A 19,754-nucleotide genomic window follows, 5' to 3' on the forward strand; every position below is an offset into this window, starting at 1 on the left:
TTCCTTCCTCTCCTAGATGCTTCTTTACTGTGTCTGTTGGGTAGGGAACTGATATGACCAAATTAGTTTTCAATTTCTAGTGTGTTTTCCTACATAGCTGCACAAATAAAGGTGCTGCAAAAGAGACAGAAGGCACTGTGACACAGCAGAACAGGTCCCCCAGACACAACAGGGCAAAACTGCATCTTGAAGCCATCACTTGTCTCAAAATGTTCATCCAACAAGCCTAACATCATTCTGTGCTTTCACCTGTTCCATTCTCTTTGTGTCCATGTACCTTTTCTCTTAGAATCTTAAGCTTTTTCTTTACCAACTTAGTAAGTGATTCAGCTGAGGTCTGATTTATGTAAATTACTTACTGCTGTGAATTACTTCTGGGTTTTATTACTATATTGTTATTATTACCATCACCTGTAATTTTGAAAGTTAAAATCTGATCTTCTACAGTAAACTACTTTTGTAAATATTCAGACTGAATTATGAATGTCTGATTTAAACTACAAATTAGTGAAAAAAGAAGAAACTGAGAAACACAATGCTCTGCATCTTCTTATAAGCAGTATGTCATGGAGAAATGCAGAAAAGCCTCCGTAACAGATAATGAAATGATAATCATATGCAGTTTAGTAAACAAAATTTTTTACTGCCTCTCCCAGGAAAAACCAAATTTAAAAGTATTTCCCAAAGTGAAATGAGTCTGTCCATATTCACAAATGTATTTGAAGTTCAGGTGTTACAGAGAATTTTATCCTATTGCTTCTTTTCACAGAGATGAAACAGATCAAACTACATCTATGAAATACACATTTTGGCTCCCTGGAGTACCCAGTAAGGTCCTTCAGCGATTCAGGTGCAGAGAAGGTAGCTTTTTAGAATAAGGAATACATGCAGAATGCTACTGGGTCTATGGTTCTTAAATGTATGTATGGTAGATGAACAGCATGAGCTATTTTCCAGTAAATTTGGAGATTTTCAACTCTCTATAAAGTTTGCAATTGTATCAGAAATGTATCTCCTTTCTAATCTCAGGATGAGAACAACTCTGATGAAAAATTCAGGTAAGAGTTACTCAAGCTAATGTCAGTTTGGATAAACAAGAAAACAACATTCTAGATACAACATCAAATGTTCTCTAATATTTTGTTCCTCGTTTGTATTTCAAGCAGGATTTTCTGAACTGCTGATTTATGCAAGGCTGTTACTTAAATGAAAACAATTTTAGATTCAACTATTCACTGTTAAATGATTTTATATCAAAATTCCTTACACACAATTCCTTACAAGTCTTACCGAAAAATACTGCTCAGCTTCAAGCTGATCCTGAAGCTCCCGCATCTGACCTTCATTTCCTCTGTACTGTCTTTGAAGAAATTAAAAAAAAGGAAAACATTTAAAAAGTCAGCTACTAACAAAAGACAAAGACAATTTCTAACTAGAACAGCACTCTACAATGATCTTCCAATTGCATACATATGACTTCACAAAGAGCAACAGTTTGCTGTATCTTAGAATTCTGATTTAACACAGTTCTTTTTCTAAAACAATGATCCTTGTAGAGTACAAATTACATACCCTTTCAGTATGTAATTTAGAAGCCCAGAAGTACTCTAAATGGAGAAACATTAAGCCAGCTGAAAGAATATATGATAGAAGTCTAATTAATGAAAAATGTCTTCATTTTAAGATAAAGAAACATTAAGAAAATGAATTAGGCAATGAAAGGGAACTATTGACTCCCATGTACTGAAAGTCCCATATGATTTAGTAAGTAGCATCAGAGTCAATCCATAAAAAAGTAATTCAAATAAAAGAGGCATACATACATATATATATACATATATATATATATATATATATACACACACACACAATCATGTATATGTGTGTGTGCCTTAACATAGAATGGTGGGCCAAGAACTGTTCTGAATTGTAGCTCATAACAAAAATATTCCAACACTGAAGGCTATATAGAAATCATAACAGGCAGCTACATAGGAATCATAACATGCAGCTAAAAATACTCTTTCAGTTTAGGAAAAAATGCCTATGCTCCAGAGAACTTTATTCACTAGCAGGAACAGGCAAAATAGTACATGTATAATTAAGCAATTTTTTCCATTTTACTTCACGTTTTTACTTACTTTGCAAGTTGAGCCAACTCAAATTCCAGTAATCTCTTTGCTTCCAACAAGGTATTGATTTCCTGTTTCAGCTGCTTCTCAGAACCCTTCAAGTTATCAGCTTCAAAAGCTTGTGCCTTTAATTCATTCTGTGCCATTATTCGCTTATTCGTCTCTTGTTCTAGCTTAAGTGTCAGATTCCTTACCTAAATGAGAAATATTTCCATTTAGGAGCCTTTGCTAAAAAATCAATTGCATGTGGCTGAAGAGGTTTCACATATGGATTATTTTATAGTAAACACCACTGACTAGATGCTACACTGTGTAACACATGTCAAAGTATTCCTGAATCTCCAAACACTTCAGTGTAATAATCTCACACACAGCTGCTGCCCTTAGAACATATGGCTATGATGCTGCAGAATGATAAAGCTTTCCCGTTTTTAGTTATTTCAAAGTCCCTAATTTAACTTATCTGAAAGACAACAAGTGAAGGAACCTAAATTGTCTGCAAACCTCTACATGGATTTCAGATCTTAAAAATCTCTCACACCCTAGAAAAAAATGCAGCTTATCAAGTACATAAAAACTAATTTACATGAGTTGTGACCCCTAAGAAAGGTGTTATAAAATTCATTCCCACTGTCCTGTAAAGAAAAAGTAAGAATGAAGCTATTATTCTTAGTACCTAGTTTTCACACTCAATATTCTAATTGCATTTCCTTGAACAAAAGGAAAGAATGCAAACTAGACAACACAAACTCAGACCTGTAAATCATCCACATCAATCAGACTGCACAGTCAAATCCACAAGCAAATTTTTTTCTTTAGAAAAAGAGAAAACACAAAAAAAAGTGTTATATTGAAGTTCAAATATGGAAGACATGCTAGAGTTATGAAACAAGCAGAAATTACCTAAAACTACTTAGGCCAACAACTATCCTCAATTCCACTGAGAGTTGTATAATATAAGGAGCTCAGTATAAGTGAATTTAATTTTCTATTTCTCAGTTCAACTCTAATTTCTTATTTATATAGAAAATTATTAGTGATGAACCTTTTACTTACTTCATCTTCCAGTCTCTCCTTTTGCTGAAGAAGATGTTCCAGTTTCTGCTGAGATTGCTTCAGGTCAAAGTCCAACATGGAACACTGTTTTTCAGCTTGAACTATTCTATTTTCTGCCTTTTCTCTTGCTGCCCGTTCTTCCCTTATCTTTTTTTCCATTTCTAAAAAAGATTAAGGAAATAAAAATAACAAAAATTATTACATAGCATCTGCAAGCATGCATTTCTAAAAACAGTCATAAATATCCTAATATTTTTCAGGCCTTTTTGTTCAGCTATATAAGCTTTTCTGCTGTTTGATTTTCAGCTTTTCTGCTGTTTGTTTTTCTTTTTTTTTGAAAGAAAAAAGATCCTGGCATTATCACAAGGAACACTAAAAAATAAAAATAATTCCATTCTGCATTCAAAGCACTGGAATATTATCATGACAACTGAAAGATAAACAGTGAAAGAAATAAAAAGCATAGATTCTTGAAGTAATTATTTTGACGTAAGGCAAAGTTTCATTTCCATGAATGGAGAGTAGCAAAAGAAAAAAAATGCTACCATTATTGTTACCTCTAAAAGCCACATTTAGGTACTCATGACCTTCACAGGAAAACCGGACATATTCAATTACAAAATCAAGACACACCTTTGATTCATGGATATACATCTATAAAAAAAAATTCTCACTTCACTTCAGACAAGCCTAATACAACACTGGTATTTTAATGCAGTTACACAGGAATGAATGCCCTAAGACATCTCTCTTGATAATGCATTCTTTCAATTCTGTTTAGCATTAGACAGAAGCTCAAGATTCAATAGCATTTTAAAAGCCATGGAAGGCTTTGAAGTAAGATATGTAAAACATTAAGAAACAATACATTTTTATGAAATAGCATGTTAGAGAAAATAATTTAAAACATGTAGTTTTCACGTTTTAAGATTCTAATACACATTTTCTTTATAGAAGGGATCAAACACTGGTGCAAGAGTACTACAGTGTAACACAATGTGTATTGAAATATCATAATCAGAACATGTTTTATTATGTATTCACCTGAAACTTGCAGGAAACACTTACCACACATTGCAACTGATCTTGCCTCCTCTATGGACTGGTGTTTGTCAGTTAACCGCGCTTTTGTCACTTTGTGCTCATTCACTTCCTGTTCTAACCGGTCTTGTAAGGATTTCAGCTTGTAGTTCAAATCTATCTCTAAATTATTCTTTTCCTAAAGATAAAGAAAAAGTGATCAGATTTCTGTAATACCTGAAGAATCACATTTTCATTCCCTTTTTTAGTATTACATTTCTGTTATCAAGAGATTATCAATGTTATTTTCCACGCTTAGCGTGGAACAGTACTAAGAACTACTAAGAACAGTAACAGACCAAAACTGTACTCAGTGCTCTGGAAAAAATTTCACTAACTTTTTTTCAGTAGTCTACAAATTTGCAAGAAAACGGAAACTTCTCCATTTGTATAATTGGTAGTCACCTAAACTGGAAACATACAACTAACAAACAGACATCCTAGAGCACAGAGGAATCTGAATTATTGTTACCTGGATGGATTTGGGTTATTTCATTCTAGGATTGCCAGGCATTAACAGTAATTCACCAAACAAGCACTGGAGATGTGCTTTGAGAGAAAAGCACTGGCCTTTGAATGGTTTCTTCACGTAACACAAATTAGAATTGCTTGTCCCCTTCCCTCACAGGCTGTTCTATCTCTGGTTTATTCGCACAGACCACAAAGCACAGCAAGTCTTTACCTGCTCTCACCAGACAGAGTTAACTCTGCAGTCTGTCTGGAGAAAGGGTGCAGGATTTCCTCTTACTGTTTCCATCATATGGAAGGGATCAGAGATGTTAGAGGAACATTTAGAAGGAAGGACGGAAGGACAGAAAAAAATTCCGCACCAGAGTTGATTAAAAAGCCCTGCCTGGCTCCAATCCAGTCAAATTAAAATCCCGTAAAGATTAAAAAGAGAAACACCCCCCACCCCCACTCAAAAAAAAAAAAAACAAACAAACAAAAACAGATTTTTAAGAAGTTTATAGATTTTCAGAAGCAAGTCTTTGCAGTCATAGTTAGGCAGGCAGAAAAAAATTCCTTGCTACTGGCAGTAGAATTGGATCCTTGAATCAGTGATAATGAATGACAAACACAATTTTCATGCACAATGCTACAAGTAAGAACTACCTGAAGACTTGGAAACAACAATAACATTTGAAAATATAGTCAAAAGCTGACAAAGAGCATCAGCCTCAGCATGATTTCACCATACCTTTTCTGAATGATTAAGCATATCCTGTGCTTGTTTCCTTTCTGCTTCCACTTTTTCAAGATTGTTTTTAATGTTTTTTACTTCTTCTTGTAAAGCTGTAATCCGAACTGCCACAAAAAATTAAATATCACTCAATATTTGTTAAGTTACTTAGATCAATTGTCTTTGCAACTTCTATTGATTTCTGGGCCCACAAAATATTTCAAATACTTCATATTGCTCAGGCATGCAAAGGCCATACATTGTAGAGCAAACTGACCTTTTCAGACACTCTTTATGCATATAATCAGTAACAATTCACAAAAACTAATCATGCAAAAATGGTTTCTGCCTTCCATCACTTCCATTATCTAATATTCAGAATTTCTTTCATAAACCCAAGTTCTCCTAGGCTACGGAACAAGCACCTATAAGTGATGCTAACTTCATTAATGGGTAGATAAGGCACATTACACAGAAAGTCAGTTTCAAACAGATTTTTGGGTATTAACACAACATTCACCTAAGTGTGACTCAGACAACGGGGAAGTCAGGCACTGAAACAGGCTCCCATGGAAGGTGTGAAATCACCACCCCTGAAAGTGTTCAAAAGATGTGTAAATGTGGCACTTAGGTTTAGTGGTGGATTTGGTAGTTCTGGGTTAACAGTTGCGCTCCATGATTATTTTAGAGGTCTTTTCTAACCAAAAACATCCTATGACTTTAAGTGCTATGACTTATGGGAAAAGGAACTATTCCTCAAACCCAAAGCATCTTGTGTAGCGTAAGAGTTTATATGAAATACTAAGTAGAATCATGTGGTTTTGAAGGGAGCTCTGAAAATCATCTGTGTCCCTGTCACATGCAGGGACATCTCTCACTAGACCCTGTTGCTCAAAGTTCCATCCAACCTACTCTGAAACACTTCCAGGGACAAGGCACCAACAGTTTCTCTGGGCAACCTGTCCCAGGGTCTCATCATCCTTTTTATAAAAAGTTTCTTCCCATATCTAATGTAAATCTACTCTCCTTCAATTTAAAACCATTGCCCCTTGTTCTGTCACTACAGACCCTGGTAAAAAGTCTCTGTCTTATACACTCCCTTTTAGTAGGGAGAGTCCTCATCAAAAGGACCTCATGGAAACTGAATACTGCAGACAGATGGTTCAAAATGGCAAGTTAAGAGTCAGGGTCCATTAGCACAGCCACAGCCATGAACTAATGCATCTGAATAGTTTCTAGTTTGGAAGAATCAATAGAAATAGTAGAAAGTTTCAAGCATCCTGAAAAAAAGGATTCAGCAACTGCATCCCTTATTGTGCTCTTAACCGTGCTTGTAAAAGTAATGTAGAATCATCATAAAAGATGCAATTTAACAAAAAAAAAAAGCCTTCTCCACACATGAAAGAAGAGCAAGTCCAGAATATATCAACTTGGTTACTGCACAAGGCAGTAAGACAGTGTTGCACTGTATCAACTCTTCCTATTTTTGCACCACTGGACTCAGACTTTTAGTCAGTGCAGCCCCAGACTCATGATCAGTGTTTGACACTCTTTGATCTTGATATTCTCTCTCTCTCCCAAGAGCTGCTCAATATGATCAGGAAGGCAGATCCAATCTTCAGAAATTGTTTAGTCACACTTTGTTTGCAGGTTGGCTTTCCTCCCGTTACCAAACTCTACTTCACTTAAGTAGGGTTATCACAGCTTTTTTTGTTAAGGTATAAATTCAGAATAATTACCCTGTAGTTCTCCAATCATTTCAGATCCATGACTTCTGTCTCTTCGTTCTGACTCCAGAGCTGCTTGTAGTTGGTAATAATCTTTCTCCACTTGCAGTTTTGTGCTTTCCAGAACTCTGCACCTTTCCTGCAGTTCTCTATTCAGTGATTCTACCTGACTTAATGACTTGCTCATTTCTGTGTTGCCCTTTCTCAGTCTTGCAGCTGTGTCAGATTCTGTCCTCAGCAAATCATTTGCTTCTTCTAGCTGTTAAAATAAACCAGACAAAGATTCTCAAATATAAAGATTATGGAGCCAGTTTTGCTACATTTGAATGCTTAAATCTAAGAAATAATTAAGACAAGGAGCACAAACAACATACTTGTTTTTGTAACTGTGTTATCTTCTCATTTGAAATTTGTGAATGCTGGCTGATTTTTTTCAAGTCTTCCATCTGATCTTTTAGTGTGGACACTAAAGAGAAATTGCACCATTAATACAGCATACTATAAAAAAAACTTAGGGTTTTATTCTTGTTTTTTTACACAAACATGCTCCAAAATATTGTTTTGCATTGATAGGTCTTTTGTTGACTTTTTGCTTCTTACATATATTTCTATGTCAAATTTTGTGCTTGCAGACCAACAACACAGCACAGTGCTGCAGAGTACAGAATTTGAAAATAAGAACAAAAAAAATTAACTCAAAATCCATGTTCATTATTTGAAAAGATCCCTTTTCAAACCTTAAAGCTGCACAGCACTTAGGACACTATGACACTAAATTATTCCCCAAAACACATCATATACAGCCTGTGTCAACGTTTGGACAATACTGCATACCTTCATTTTCCACATTACGTCTTTTTTCATTCTCTTGTTCAAATTTTCTTTGGTATTCATTTATCTTATGTTGTAATACCATCTTTTCTTTCTCAATCTGAGACACTGCTGTTTCCAAGTTCTTCCTTTGATTTCCCTAAAATTCAAAGAATTGGTATTTTATACTTACATTTTAAGGAATGATTGCTAAACCAGTTGCACGATCTCTGCAACTAATTACACATGGAAACTGATTGTTTCAAATGAATGAATTTCTGGCTTCCTTGGAAAGGTTTTCAGAAAAGACAGCTTTTTTAACTTCTACATGACAAATTTATACAATTACGAAAAAAACTGTTGTTAGTACAATTATATCTAAAGTAACTACTAAAATTATTAAGAGACAAGAGAAGGACTCAATAGAAAATCATCTTCATTTTTGTAGTAATTGACTTTGATAAAATCCAGAAAACTTGCAACAAGCAAGACTAAGTAAAATATTTATCAAAATAAATATAAATCAGCAGGACTAACAGAAAGAAAAGTTTTTGTAAATGACTACAAATAAAAATGTAAGGAAATCTCCCAATGTTATGAATTGAAACATGATCGTTAGGTCTCAAACTTGAACACAGAACAATTTTTTTTTAGTTACAGTAAAAATATCTTAGAATCATGAAAGTACTATTCCTAACTCCACCCTTTACCCAATTAAGGCATCTTCAGGGGAGAAAAATATTACCTCTTCATCCAGTTCTTTCATTATCTTGTCTAGCTTTATGTTTGAAGATCTAAAAATAAAATAAGACCATTTAACAGATAAATTATACATACTGTTTTTCTAGTGAACTGATTCATGACCATTACTAAAGTGAATGCTAATATTTTGACTAATGCTATTTTGTAATGAACATTTAAATCTGAGGAAGACAATCGACCATTGCAAATAATTTTTAAAATATATCACTAAGTATTTATCAGCTTTGTTACAGATTAAATATGTGAAACTTTAGGTGCCACATTTTATCCCTTAATCTGCAAAAAACAGTGTATGTACACAACAGGCTATCCTGAAGATTAGAATACCCTGGTAAACTGCTAAAACTTCCTCTAGTTATGACCTTCAAATATCTAAAACAGCTCATTAATTCCACAGCAGACAGCTCCCTACTACAGATAAAGGTACATGAATAATATTATTTGAAATATTTGAAAGTCTCTCTGTTGAATCAATGTATTAGAAGACTGAACTACAGAAAGTGTGGTGAAACGCACAGTAAAACATCATTTAACTGTCAATAGCATTGACACATATCCATTGCATTCCTGCAGGCAGCCATCCCTCTTCAAAGAACCAACAAAGAGGACCCAGACAAGGCTGCCTGGCAGGTAAAAGAAGAGGCAGTTACAATAGTTAGGGATATTTCCTATCTACTACCTCTGCAGTGAATGGAATGACAAACCAGAAGACACAGTTGTGCTCTGACAGCTTCAGTAGTACTGCAAGAAGACAGCTACTGAATATCCTTCAAGAATGTATGTTCTGCTTGTGGAGAGCAATCAGAACGTGCCAACAGTGAGCTTGTGTTTAAGTAAGCAACAGAGTCACATAGCCTAAATTCCCACTAGACCATTTCAGTTACCAGTTTACACCTAAGGAGCTTGTACAGCTACACACTATGGTTCTAATTCACAAGTCTAAATTCTTCCTGCATCATATACCTAATGTTGCCTCCTGGGATTATTTAATTCTTCAGGAAAAGATTTCAAAAGGAGAAGTTAACTGAAGGGGAATTTAGTTTGCATGACTCTCAGTAAAAATGTCTGATTATCAGAAAGGGGGAATCTCAACTGTTTTTTCATGTGACTGCAAGAAAAATGCCAATCCTCACATAGCTGCTATTTCAGCATGGTAGAAACAAAACTTCAGAAAGCAAATTGTTGTTCCTATATGTCAGCCATAGAAAAAAAAAAAGTGGTTTTCCAACAAGTACCCTGTATTTAGAAAACACCTAATTAATATTAATAATCCAGTATGTGCCATATATACCGAACTTCACATTTAAAAAAAAAACAGCACGGTGAGCACGTACCTTAGTCCAATAAAACATCTGAATACAGTGCTCAGAAAGAACATGTGTTACATGGTTGTCAAAGAAAAAAAAAATTTCTCTATACCATACTCAAGAAAATTTTAGAATGACTTAGATGTGTGCCTGGAACTCCCTTGGAGAACTACAACACTATTCTTAGTGTTATCCTGGTAATCCCCAAAGCAGTACCACAGAACTGAAGTGTTAGATATACTTAAATTATGTAAATAATTGAAGTTCAAAGACTCACCTGCACTTTTGCTCCATTTCATCTTTCAACTGCATTTCATTATGTAGCTGTTCTTCTAACTCATAGATCATCTTCTGCATATTTTCCAGCTTTAAATATATATTTGTGAAAGAACATGCATTAAATTTAGAAATTTTTAAAAAGTATTTCATAATATTCAGTTCTGCTTACATTGTATCACAGCTTAGTTTCTTCTACCAAAATAAGACATTTTACTTTATTAAAATGTGATACATGTCCCTTTCTCCCTGCCCCCTCACAATTTAATTACAAAAAGTAAGACAGCTTTTTTCATTTGTATGCACATGGAATTTTAGGTATCTTCAAAGTTCACAGGGCTAAGCTAAATCAAATCCTCCTTGTTTTACAGATCTTCAGTACCTGGCTAAAGATATTACTGCAAAAATGTAAGAAAGCACTTTAGTAAGTCTCAAAATTTCTTCTAGTATGAACCACCATGTGTATTTTGCAATGCATCTCCAAGTCAAGCTCCCAACAAGTTCAGGAAGCAGAACCAGGCCAGTCAGTTACTGGCAATGGGAGAAAGTGCTCTCACCATCTCTTTAGTCAGAGGTCATTTTTACAGCTTGAACTGTACCAAGGTTTGAAAGATAGTAACAAACTTCAGGTGTTAATATGGCACATTAGTGTATAGCATGTACTGTTTGCCAGCAGGATAAACTCAGAAATTCATTCCTTTCATGTAGTCTCAAAATATCTACCACCTTCTATTGAATATCTAGGCACAATAATCCCATTCCAACATCAAAATCCTCATTTAACACGATGAAGGAGCTCATCAAGTCAACCTCTTGTTGGTTGATTCATTATAAACCTTTCCACTGATATTGTAAATATTTCAGCCTATTTAATTTTTACACATTTCCTTCAATGCTCTTGGAACTGCATAGAGAAGCACTAGATTCCTAACCTAGACTCTCTTCAAAGCAACATTTTCAAGTGCTTCTGATACTTTGCTTTGTTGTTTCCCGTTTTAACTCCAAAATCTGAAAAATCTTCCAAAAATTAGACATTTCAACACTTAACAGAGCAGCTCTGGAAAACAAATTACTGGTGTGACACAGACCATAACACTATGTGGATCAGACAATGCTTGTAGTTAAAAACAAGGGATGACTTCTAAATCTAGACTTTGAGGACAAAGGAATGACCAGTACACAACACATTTATCTCCTTGGTATGAACCACTGAGAAATAAAGCAAGAAGCAAGACTATTTAAAGACTCTCACTATAATAAGAAAGGACCACAGCAAATGCCCCAAAACAGAGGATAACAAAGGTTCCACGTGATTGCTCTTCCATTTCCTTTTACTCATGTTATAGCCCTTCCAGACAGGGTGCACAGAGGAACTAAATGGGATAGATGAGAAACAGGTCTACAAAGACATCTGGCAACTGAGGCATTTCTGTACTGCCTCCGACTCGCTCGGGCTGCTATCGCATCCTCCTGTGCCTCTGTGTCTCTGCATGTTCTCACATCAGGCTGGACCCCAGGGGACCCATCTGAGCTCGCTGAGCAGTCTAATTATATCAGTAGAGACAACAGGCTTCCGGGCAAAGCTCTGCACAATCTGCTATCAATAGACTAAAGAATACCTCAAGAAAATCCTGAGTTATAGTTAACTCAGTATAAAAGCACGCCTTTAAGCTTTAGTTTGCTCTTGGTTTCCATTTTGAGTAGGAAGCAGGGGAGGAAAAGGACTGAAGAAAAGCCTGTTGGCAACAGAGAAGTAAAGAAAAATCGCTCCAGAACTGTAATTTTTTTTCTTTTTTCTTACTCACTTCAGCATAGTGAGTCTGGTTCTGTACCCTGAGCAATGAAGAAAACCTAAGATTCGGTGCAAAAGAATCTCTTAATCTCCTTTTTCTTAAAATCTAAACTGTTTACAGGTGGTTATGGCAGCACTAAACCAAAGTAAGCAATGAGATCTTCAAAGAGGTTTGATATTCAGTAAAAGGATATAGAATTCTATTTTTGTACAACACCATGGCCTAATTCTGTTAAGTTTTACACACTTGCAAAACAATTAATTTCTTGGAAATTTGTGACACTCATGTCTTTCTCCAAAGACATTCAAAACACAGACATCAAAATTCAGAGAGACCAGGTAGCATCTTGTGTTATATTTCCAGAACTAATTAATTTGCTAACCATGTGGCAACATTACCGTTTTCACTGCAGTATGTAATGAAAGAAAAACAGCTGAGAAAGAACTGTGGGGGAAACATACCTTGTAATAAAGACTTAAAATCGATTCAAACCTTCCTATAACACTCAAATTCTTCCAGACCTTCACCTCCCAAAACTGCTAAAGTCACAATACATTTGAATATGTCTGACAACATGGACAGGACTGTTGAGGATTCTTCAACTACACACTGAGTAGTATTCCAATAAGTATGCCAAGTCCACTCAGTAACTCTCTTCAAAGTCAGCCAAAAGCCAGCACACAGTTTTAAGTACTTTCAAATACTGGAAAGTCTGGCTTTGTTTTAAAATTTTACTGTATCAACAGTCAAACACTTATAAAGAAAAGAAAGTATATCAAGCACATCAATATACATAAAAAAATCAAGATATTTCACTGATTAAATTCACTTGCCCAGTAAAGGACATAACCAGTTCCCCTGCCCTGTACAAATTTTCTCTGGGTAGTGCCATGTGTCATTAAACCTTTTCATTGCTAGTTTAAGAGAAAAGGGAACACAGATCAGTATCTTTTCTACTCTCAACAGAAAACAGAACAAAATACTAACACAGTAAATTATAGTCAAAGCCAAGATTTATTTTAAAGTTAATTATCAATTTTTGACCATGTTTTCTTCTGGAAATAATGTAATTTGTAACATATCAAACCATTTTCAGGGAACAGTTTGATTTATATCAGAACTTACATAGAATCCAAGCACTCAACCAAGTCTCAAACACCTTAGCATATCTTCCCGGAAACCTGGCTGCTGAGATGTTTGGGAATATGTAACTGAAAGCATTCCTGAGCATTTCTTGCTAGGTGAACTGCTCTAGAAATGCAGATCATCAGTGCCCCAACTCCCAACAGCTTGTGGGGAAGGCTTGTGAAAGAGCAGAATGCCCATGCTTGGTACAGGGTCTTCCACCTTCCACTGAGTTCACTGGAAGTCCAGACTCCATGGCTGCCACAAAGCGACCCAGGATCAATGAGGCACTCTAGAAATACTGCACAAGTACTTTGATATTTCTAAAGATAAAAACTGTGAATCCTTTTCCACAAAAAGTTTTGGCTATTTTATTCAATTCAAGAAAACCAATGTTATATTAAGAAGTGAAATTCTGCTTTTCCATGAACTTTATTAGGGAGGCCATACTAAAGAGCTAAAACTCATGCATTGATTTCATTGATCCCAAATACTAAGATAATTTGAGACATTTCTAACTCAAACAGTTTATGGCATATATGCAGTATATATTTATATATGCAGCAGACTCTTTATTAGGATACAATAAAGATGAAGACATACCACACTTTTGTCCACACTGGAGCCTGTTCTGTTGTCATTGGAATTTTCTGCAGGGACACCTAAATACCTGCAAAAACATTTTTAAAGTTATATTTCAAGAGTTGTTTAAAAGTAAGATTATTATAAAAAGATTAAGATAACAGAGACATCCTAAAATATAACTCCTAGATTTTTTGCTCCAAAATGTGGATAATCAAATAGCAACATAATCAGATTTTAGCACATTTAATTGAAAAATTCAATTTATTGAAAGGTTAAAGTACAAAGCTGCAAGAGAAGGCCTCCAGAAAAAAAGGATTTCTGCCAAATACAATACAACCACTTTTCTTTTTTTTAATAACCATTTAAAAAAATCTTTGCTTTCCTTAGTTACAACACTCTCATTGGCTTCTATCCCATAAATATTTACTCAGGCACTTATGCAGCAAGTAGCAGTAATGAAGCAAAGTCTGCAGAGATTGTGTAACTTTCAACAAAGTTACTAAGAGTTCTACACACAAAAAGTTTGCCCTGAAGCCAGTGTTCTTATTTTATGTAAATGTTTTCCAAAAATACCATAAATTTCTAGTTGCGATGAATCTGCAGAGTTAGGTAAATAAATACAAATTACTGTTTTCAAATTCCTTTGGTATTTGATGTGATATTCTTGGCCTGCTAACTGATCTAAAGAGACGTAAAGCATCTATTAAGTGCACCAGATTACGTGAGAAATAACACTCCAACACATGAACTGAGAAAGATGGACAAGGCCTTTTTGTATCACGTGGATATTTCCAGATACAAAAAACCTCTCCAAAAGATGAAGGAGAGTAAAATCAAAGGCATCTCCAAACCACGGTGAAATTAAACCTCAATCTGGCTTTCAGACAATCAAATGACAAAGTGGAAATGAAACAGTTTCCTATGGAAACAAGCTTGCTGTTTGGAGTACTAGAAGCCACCCCATTTTACACACGAGGGTTGTTGAACAGTAAGAATGTGATACTCAGACAGGCACAGCACCAGCTCCATCAGATCTAGAAGAGAACTCACAAGCCAGATAGGGCTACAAAGTGTTCTCAACTGGTATTCCAGAATCTGTGTTAACATGTCCAGATACAGATTTATTTTTGTTTTAATGCTTGAACTATTTCCAGTACAAAAAGAAAACAAAAGTTAGGATTACAGGTTTAGCAAGCATGAATAGTCATGTCAGATTTTTCAAGACAATCACACCAGCAGAATATTACAGGACTAAATTCAGTTCTAGGCCAGTATCACAGTTCTGGTAAGCCTACAAAGTCACGATAGTAGCAGAGAGCAGCAGAACTCTTCAATGACAGCAAGAACACAGCCACTTAGCTCTCCAAATTCCTGATACTGTCCCCCAAAAGGGAAGGAAGAAATTCTGTTATTAACATGCTCCTAATACGCTACTTCTTGACAATATATTCCAAAATATTCCTGCAAGGCAAAAATGGAAACTTTTCAAAGTTACAGACTAAAGTGAGAACAACAGGTGAAACTCTTGAACTGCTGAACTCACCCAATAGTGTATGGAAAGCCTACAAGTCCTTCTACACCTTACCATGGCAAAAAGTAACAACAAATCCAACTCTCTGCAGAGATGGAAAGAATTTCACCTCAGGCTTGGAAAAGTGTTTCCTCTTCTACACAAGGACGAAAACCAGATTTATTTCCGTCAAGATTTTCCTATCCAGAAACGCTATTAAAGCTAACAGTCTCTCTCTGACACTTTGACTAGAAGTTTTAGCCCATTTTAAGCCTGACTGACACCACAATTAAAAGCAGCTTTCCAAGTATTAAAAAGTTATTGAGATTTTTGAATGTAGATGTAGCTATCCATAGGGCCTACAATAATAATGACTGTTGAAAGCATTAATTAATACAGTTTAACTGATGTAATTTAGAAGTCTTTTAAGCAATAGTGAAAGCCGTACAGCATCAAGATCTCACTCTGTCAGTGGACGTGTACTTAAAAAGAAAAATTATGATGCAGAAAGCAGGCAAGTAGGAAATATTTCTAGTAGGCCAGGGTTTAATTTACCACACACTAAAACACTGATGGAAAGTATGGAAACTTCATATTCAGCTCAGGGACAGTAATATGCAGTAAAACAAATGGACTTTCAAACCTTGATTCATGACTCTACACACAATTCAGTGCTCTGCAGGCAGCTCTGCCTGGTAGTGGCAACAGTGGATTTTCTTGCCTAGCTTCTGCAGCATCACTTCTGCAGCATCTTCTCAATGCAGAATAGGACACTCAACAACACAATGGAATATTTTAAGGTAATGATGTCTAGCAGTACTTTATCATTGTTAAAGTATTAAAAGAGTGCAATTTTTAGTATTCTGAATGATTAGTAAGTATCTGAATAGATTTAAACCTAGATATTGGTTAGTAAGAGTCAGAAACAGTGCCAACAAAGAATACAGCATTAATTTGCTTTCTGCACACATACCGACGGTTGCTGTAGTACGTAAATCCTACAAAAGGAAGCTGGTTGCCCACAAATGCTTTTGGTATGGGAAATGTTTCTTCCTCTCCTTTGTCTTCTTCCAGATCATCAAAATTACTAGTGTCAATGTCACTACTTAAGTCAGGCACAACTGGTGCTACAGCTAGAAAAAATTCAAAATAGTATGATAATAATCAGTATATCACTCAAGTCACTAAGAACATTTTGCTTTGTACAGAGTAAATAAAACTTTAAACTCCTTTAAACAAAATACACCAGTCCTTCGGCCAACATGATACATCGGTAAGCCAGACCATAATTTCTGAGAAAAGCACTATACTTACTGTCTCTGAGTGTTTCCCAAGCCCACTGATCATTTTTGAAGAAAAGGTGCCGTTTAATTTCTTCTACACCATTTCGTCCTAGCCTCACTTCCCTGTTGAAGAGTGTTTTGGTTAAACACACGAGATTCCATAAATTATTCTGAAGGAAAGACTCACTTAAAGCACAACCTAACAACAGAGACAATAAAATACCTCTCAAGCTACGGTAAAATGTACATATAACTCAAATGTTTTCATAAGAAGATCTCTATATGAGCAGAGCAGCTACATTTCAGACACAGCCTGGTTTAAACTATTGTCTATAAGAAGCTCTGCTGTTTCTGTTTCCACCATCATCGACAGCTCAGGCAATTGCCAAGCTGTTACACTGCACTCATGCCCAGGCTCTAAAAATTTCACTTCTCCTGAGCAGTTTAAAAATGCACACAAAACAAATACTTTTTTTTTTTATTGACATGACAAGAAATACTCTTAATGAAGGCTTATTTTTATAACATAAACCTTACCTATCAGTTAAAAAGGCACAAATGAGGTTTTTTGCCTCTTTAGAAATGTCACTGTCATCAGGGAAAGTAAGGGAGTTCTTATGGTTCATAATCTTACTGTACGTTCCAACCAAAGAATCTGCATAAAAAGGTGTATCACCTGAAAAAGCAGAACAAACATTAAAAAGCAGATCAAAATTATTGTAGACTTGATTTGCAATATCTGAATTACATATACAACACTGTATGCAACCAAGTGAAAAAGAGGCGAGGACAAATGTTTGAGAACTCTGCCAGAATTTTTCTAAAATATATTCTGTAAATGCCAGGATCTGTAAACCACAGCTCATGCCAGAAGAGCTGTAATGTTAAAAACAAGAGTGATTTTAACATGGGAGTCTAGTTAAGTAAGGCAGTCGATTCTGATGATCCTATTACTCACCTACAAGCATTTCATACAAGAAGACTCCAACTGACCACCAGTCACATTCCCGCCCATAGTAACCATCCCCTCCCTGGGACTTCAATACTTCAGGAGAGATGTAGTCTGGTGTTCCCACAGCCGTGTCACATCGTACCATTCCTTCCTACAAAACAGAGGAAAACAGCCAGGCCCAAATATAAGTTCCAAAATTCCCAGTAAGTTCCATGAGTTTATGCAGACTAAACAACATGAACAGATCCACATAAAATTCTGTCAACAAACATTCTTTTTTAAATTTTTTTTTTAATTTATTTTTGAAGTCTAAGCTGCTAAGCTAGAACAAAGCACTAGATCTGTCAAACACAATGGAAGTTGCTTTAAAAACCTCAGTTAGAATCCAAGAAGTAATCAGAATTGCATCTAGGCCTTGCACACACTACACAGCCACTCATGCCAGTATAAATTTGTCATTTGCTGACAGGATGTACTGTAAACAGTGAAAACTCCTCTGATAGCACAAATGGGTCAACATCAGGGATTTTGATAACAGGAACAGCTGAACTGCAAGTTTTTGGCCTCTGACCCAAGATGCTGTATGGTAGGAAGACTAAAGGTAGATAAGGCTTTGGAAATCTATGTAGAGAGACTTCAAAACAGGTAACAGATGACAAGAATGTTTGATGTTCCTCACACCCCCGAGAAAGTGCTCACAGAACTGAGATCAGTCACACTGGAGCTGACATCCAGAATGCTGAAGGCGTAACCACACACCCTTTTCCAGTGCCATTCAGGCACTTCTGAAATAATCCCATGCCATTCCTAGAAATGGATCAGTGGAAAAACTCACATAAAAATACATAACTAAGCAAATAAAAGAAATATTAGTTTAGTGCTGCATATACAGCAAATCCTAAATTAAGCTTCTATGCTGAGCAGTTTTTCTTCTAGAGAATAACCCCTTGCTTTCAAAAGACTAGAGGAACCAAGACTAGGCTCAAGACTACTAGGATTTTTACACATAGCCTACACTTGGTTTTCATTGGTGCCTTTTATTCAGCAGCTAAGTACAGTAACTTATTCAAATCTCCTGGAATATGATGAAAATATATTGTAGATATTACACCAACTCTACTACCTACCACATACTTCAGATTTCCAAACATGTTTTCTCCTCAAATCTATGTGCAGGCTGACACAAACCAGGCAGTTTTGTGTAGGGAACAACAGTTGCCGGATTTTATTTCTTTTTTAAATGACCTCAGAATACATTTTTAAAAATAAATAATTCTACAACCCCTGTTTCCCTCAGATTTGTCCTCATGCTATGTCAGCAATGGCTAATACATAAAACTGGCATTAAGCAACTGGCATGTCACTTTTGATTCTTTCATTTCTGGCACACTATGCAAAAATCATCTCATTTCTTTGCATTAACTTTTCATACCAAAATACTTGAAGAAAACCCTGAGCATCTAGAGACAATCAAAGGCTTGCCTTCTGAAAAGAAAAAAACTTCAGAAAAACTCTTCTCTAAAAAACTGTACTTGAAGAATCATTTCTGCACTTTACGTTCTCAGAAATAAGATGCATGAATCACAGAATCATAGAATGATTTGGGTTGGAAGGGACCTTAAAGATCACCTAGTTCCTTTCACTAGGCCATGAAGAACAATAAAGGAATTTCTCATCTAGCTTAAACTTTTCAGTATCTTTTCACTTTTAAGTATGTTTTCCTTTCACAAACAGAAAAGTCAAATTAGAAACATATGTTTACCTTGTTCATCTTCATACAAGTACCAAAATCTGCTAATTTTAAATGACCAGCTTTATCTAGCAGCATATTATCAGGCTTCACATCTCTGAAAGAAAAATACATATTTTAAAAAGTAAACATTCAATTTCTTAGATTTAACTTATGAAAACAATGGAAGTCAACTGCTTTTCAGATGCAACATTTTATGGGAAAACGGTAACATTAAAGCACCACTACTGCCTCCACTTTTTTTTTTTTGCTTTCTCTAAGTATCACAACCAACAGAGACTGCGGAACAACAATATTTTTTAAAATTCGAACACTTAAATCACAAAATTTAATAGATCTGGACACTAATCTTGAAGTTCAAGTTCCTAAAAAACATTCACTGATTATGTCAAACAGGCACTGAAAACATAGCTTCTTTTCTGTACC

At 35.5% G+C, this 19,754-nt stretch overlaps 1 protein-coding gene across 4 annotated transcripts in view; it reads right to left on the reverse strand.

Moving 5' to 3' along the window:
- The window catches only part of ROCK1 (Rho associated coiled-coil containing protein kinase 1), an 83,515-nt gene that overhangs the window by 23,263 nt on the left and 40,498 nt on the right, over positions 1-19,754 (reverse strand). For all 4 annotated transcript variants that reach the window (XR_004982376.1, XM_036405556.1, XM_036405549.1 and 1 more), the window contains 16 exons: positions 19,341-19,425; positions 17,585-17,729; positions 17,164-17,302; positions 16,658-16,749; positions 16,317-16,476; positions 13,852-13,918; positions 10,332-10,420; positions 8,731-8,779; positions 8,010-8,145; positions 7,550-7,641; positions 7,188-7,434; positions 5,467-5,573; positions 4,257-4,407; positions 3,189-3,349; positions 2,142-2,326; positions 1,291-1,360 (listed from right to left, as the gene is read on the reverse strand). Coding sequence is in view for 3 of the 4 variants with exons in the window: in XM_036405556.1 (XP_036261449.1) it covers positions 1,291-1,360; positions 2,142-2,326; positions 3,189-3,349; positions 4,257-4,407; positions 5,467-5,573; positions 7,188-7,434; positions 7,550-7,641; positions 8,010-8,145; positions 8,731-8,779; positions 10,332-10,420; positions 13,852-13,918; positions 16,317-16,476; positions 16,658-16,749; positions 17,164-17,302; positions 17,585-17,729; positions 19,341-19,425 (1,975 nt within the window). In the remaining variant the exon portion in view is untranslated. The remainder of the gene's footprint in view (positions 1-1,290; positions 1,361-2,141; positions 2,327-3,188; positions 3,350-4,256; positions 4,408-5,466; positions 5,574-7,187; positions 7,435-7,549; positions 7,642-8,009; positions 8,146-8,730; positions 8,780-10,331; positions 10,421-13,851; positions 13,919-16,316; positions 16,477-16,657; positions 16,750-17,163; positions 17,303-17,584; positions 17,730-19,340; positions 19,426-19,754) is intronic.

Source organism: Molothrus ater, chromosome 1, assembly GCF_012460135.2.
Source record: "Molothrus ater isolate BHLD 08-10-18 breed brown headed cowbird chromosome 1, BPBGC_Mater_1.1, whole genome shotgun sequence".
Taxonomy (NCBI): Eukaryota; Metazoa; Chordata; class Aves; order Passeriformes; family Icteridae; genus Molothrus; species Molothrus ater.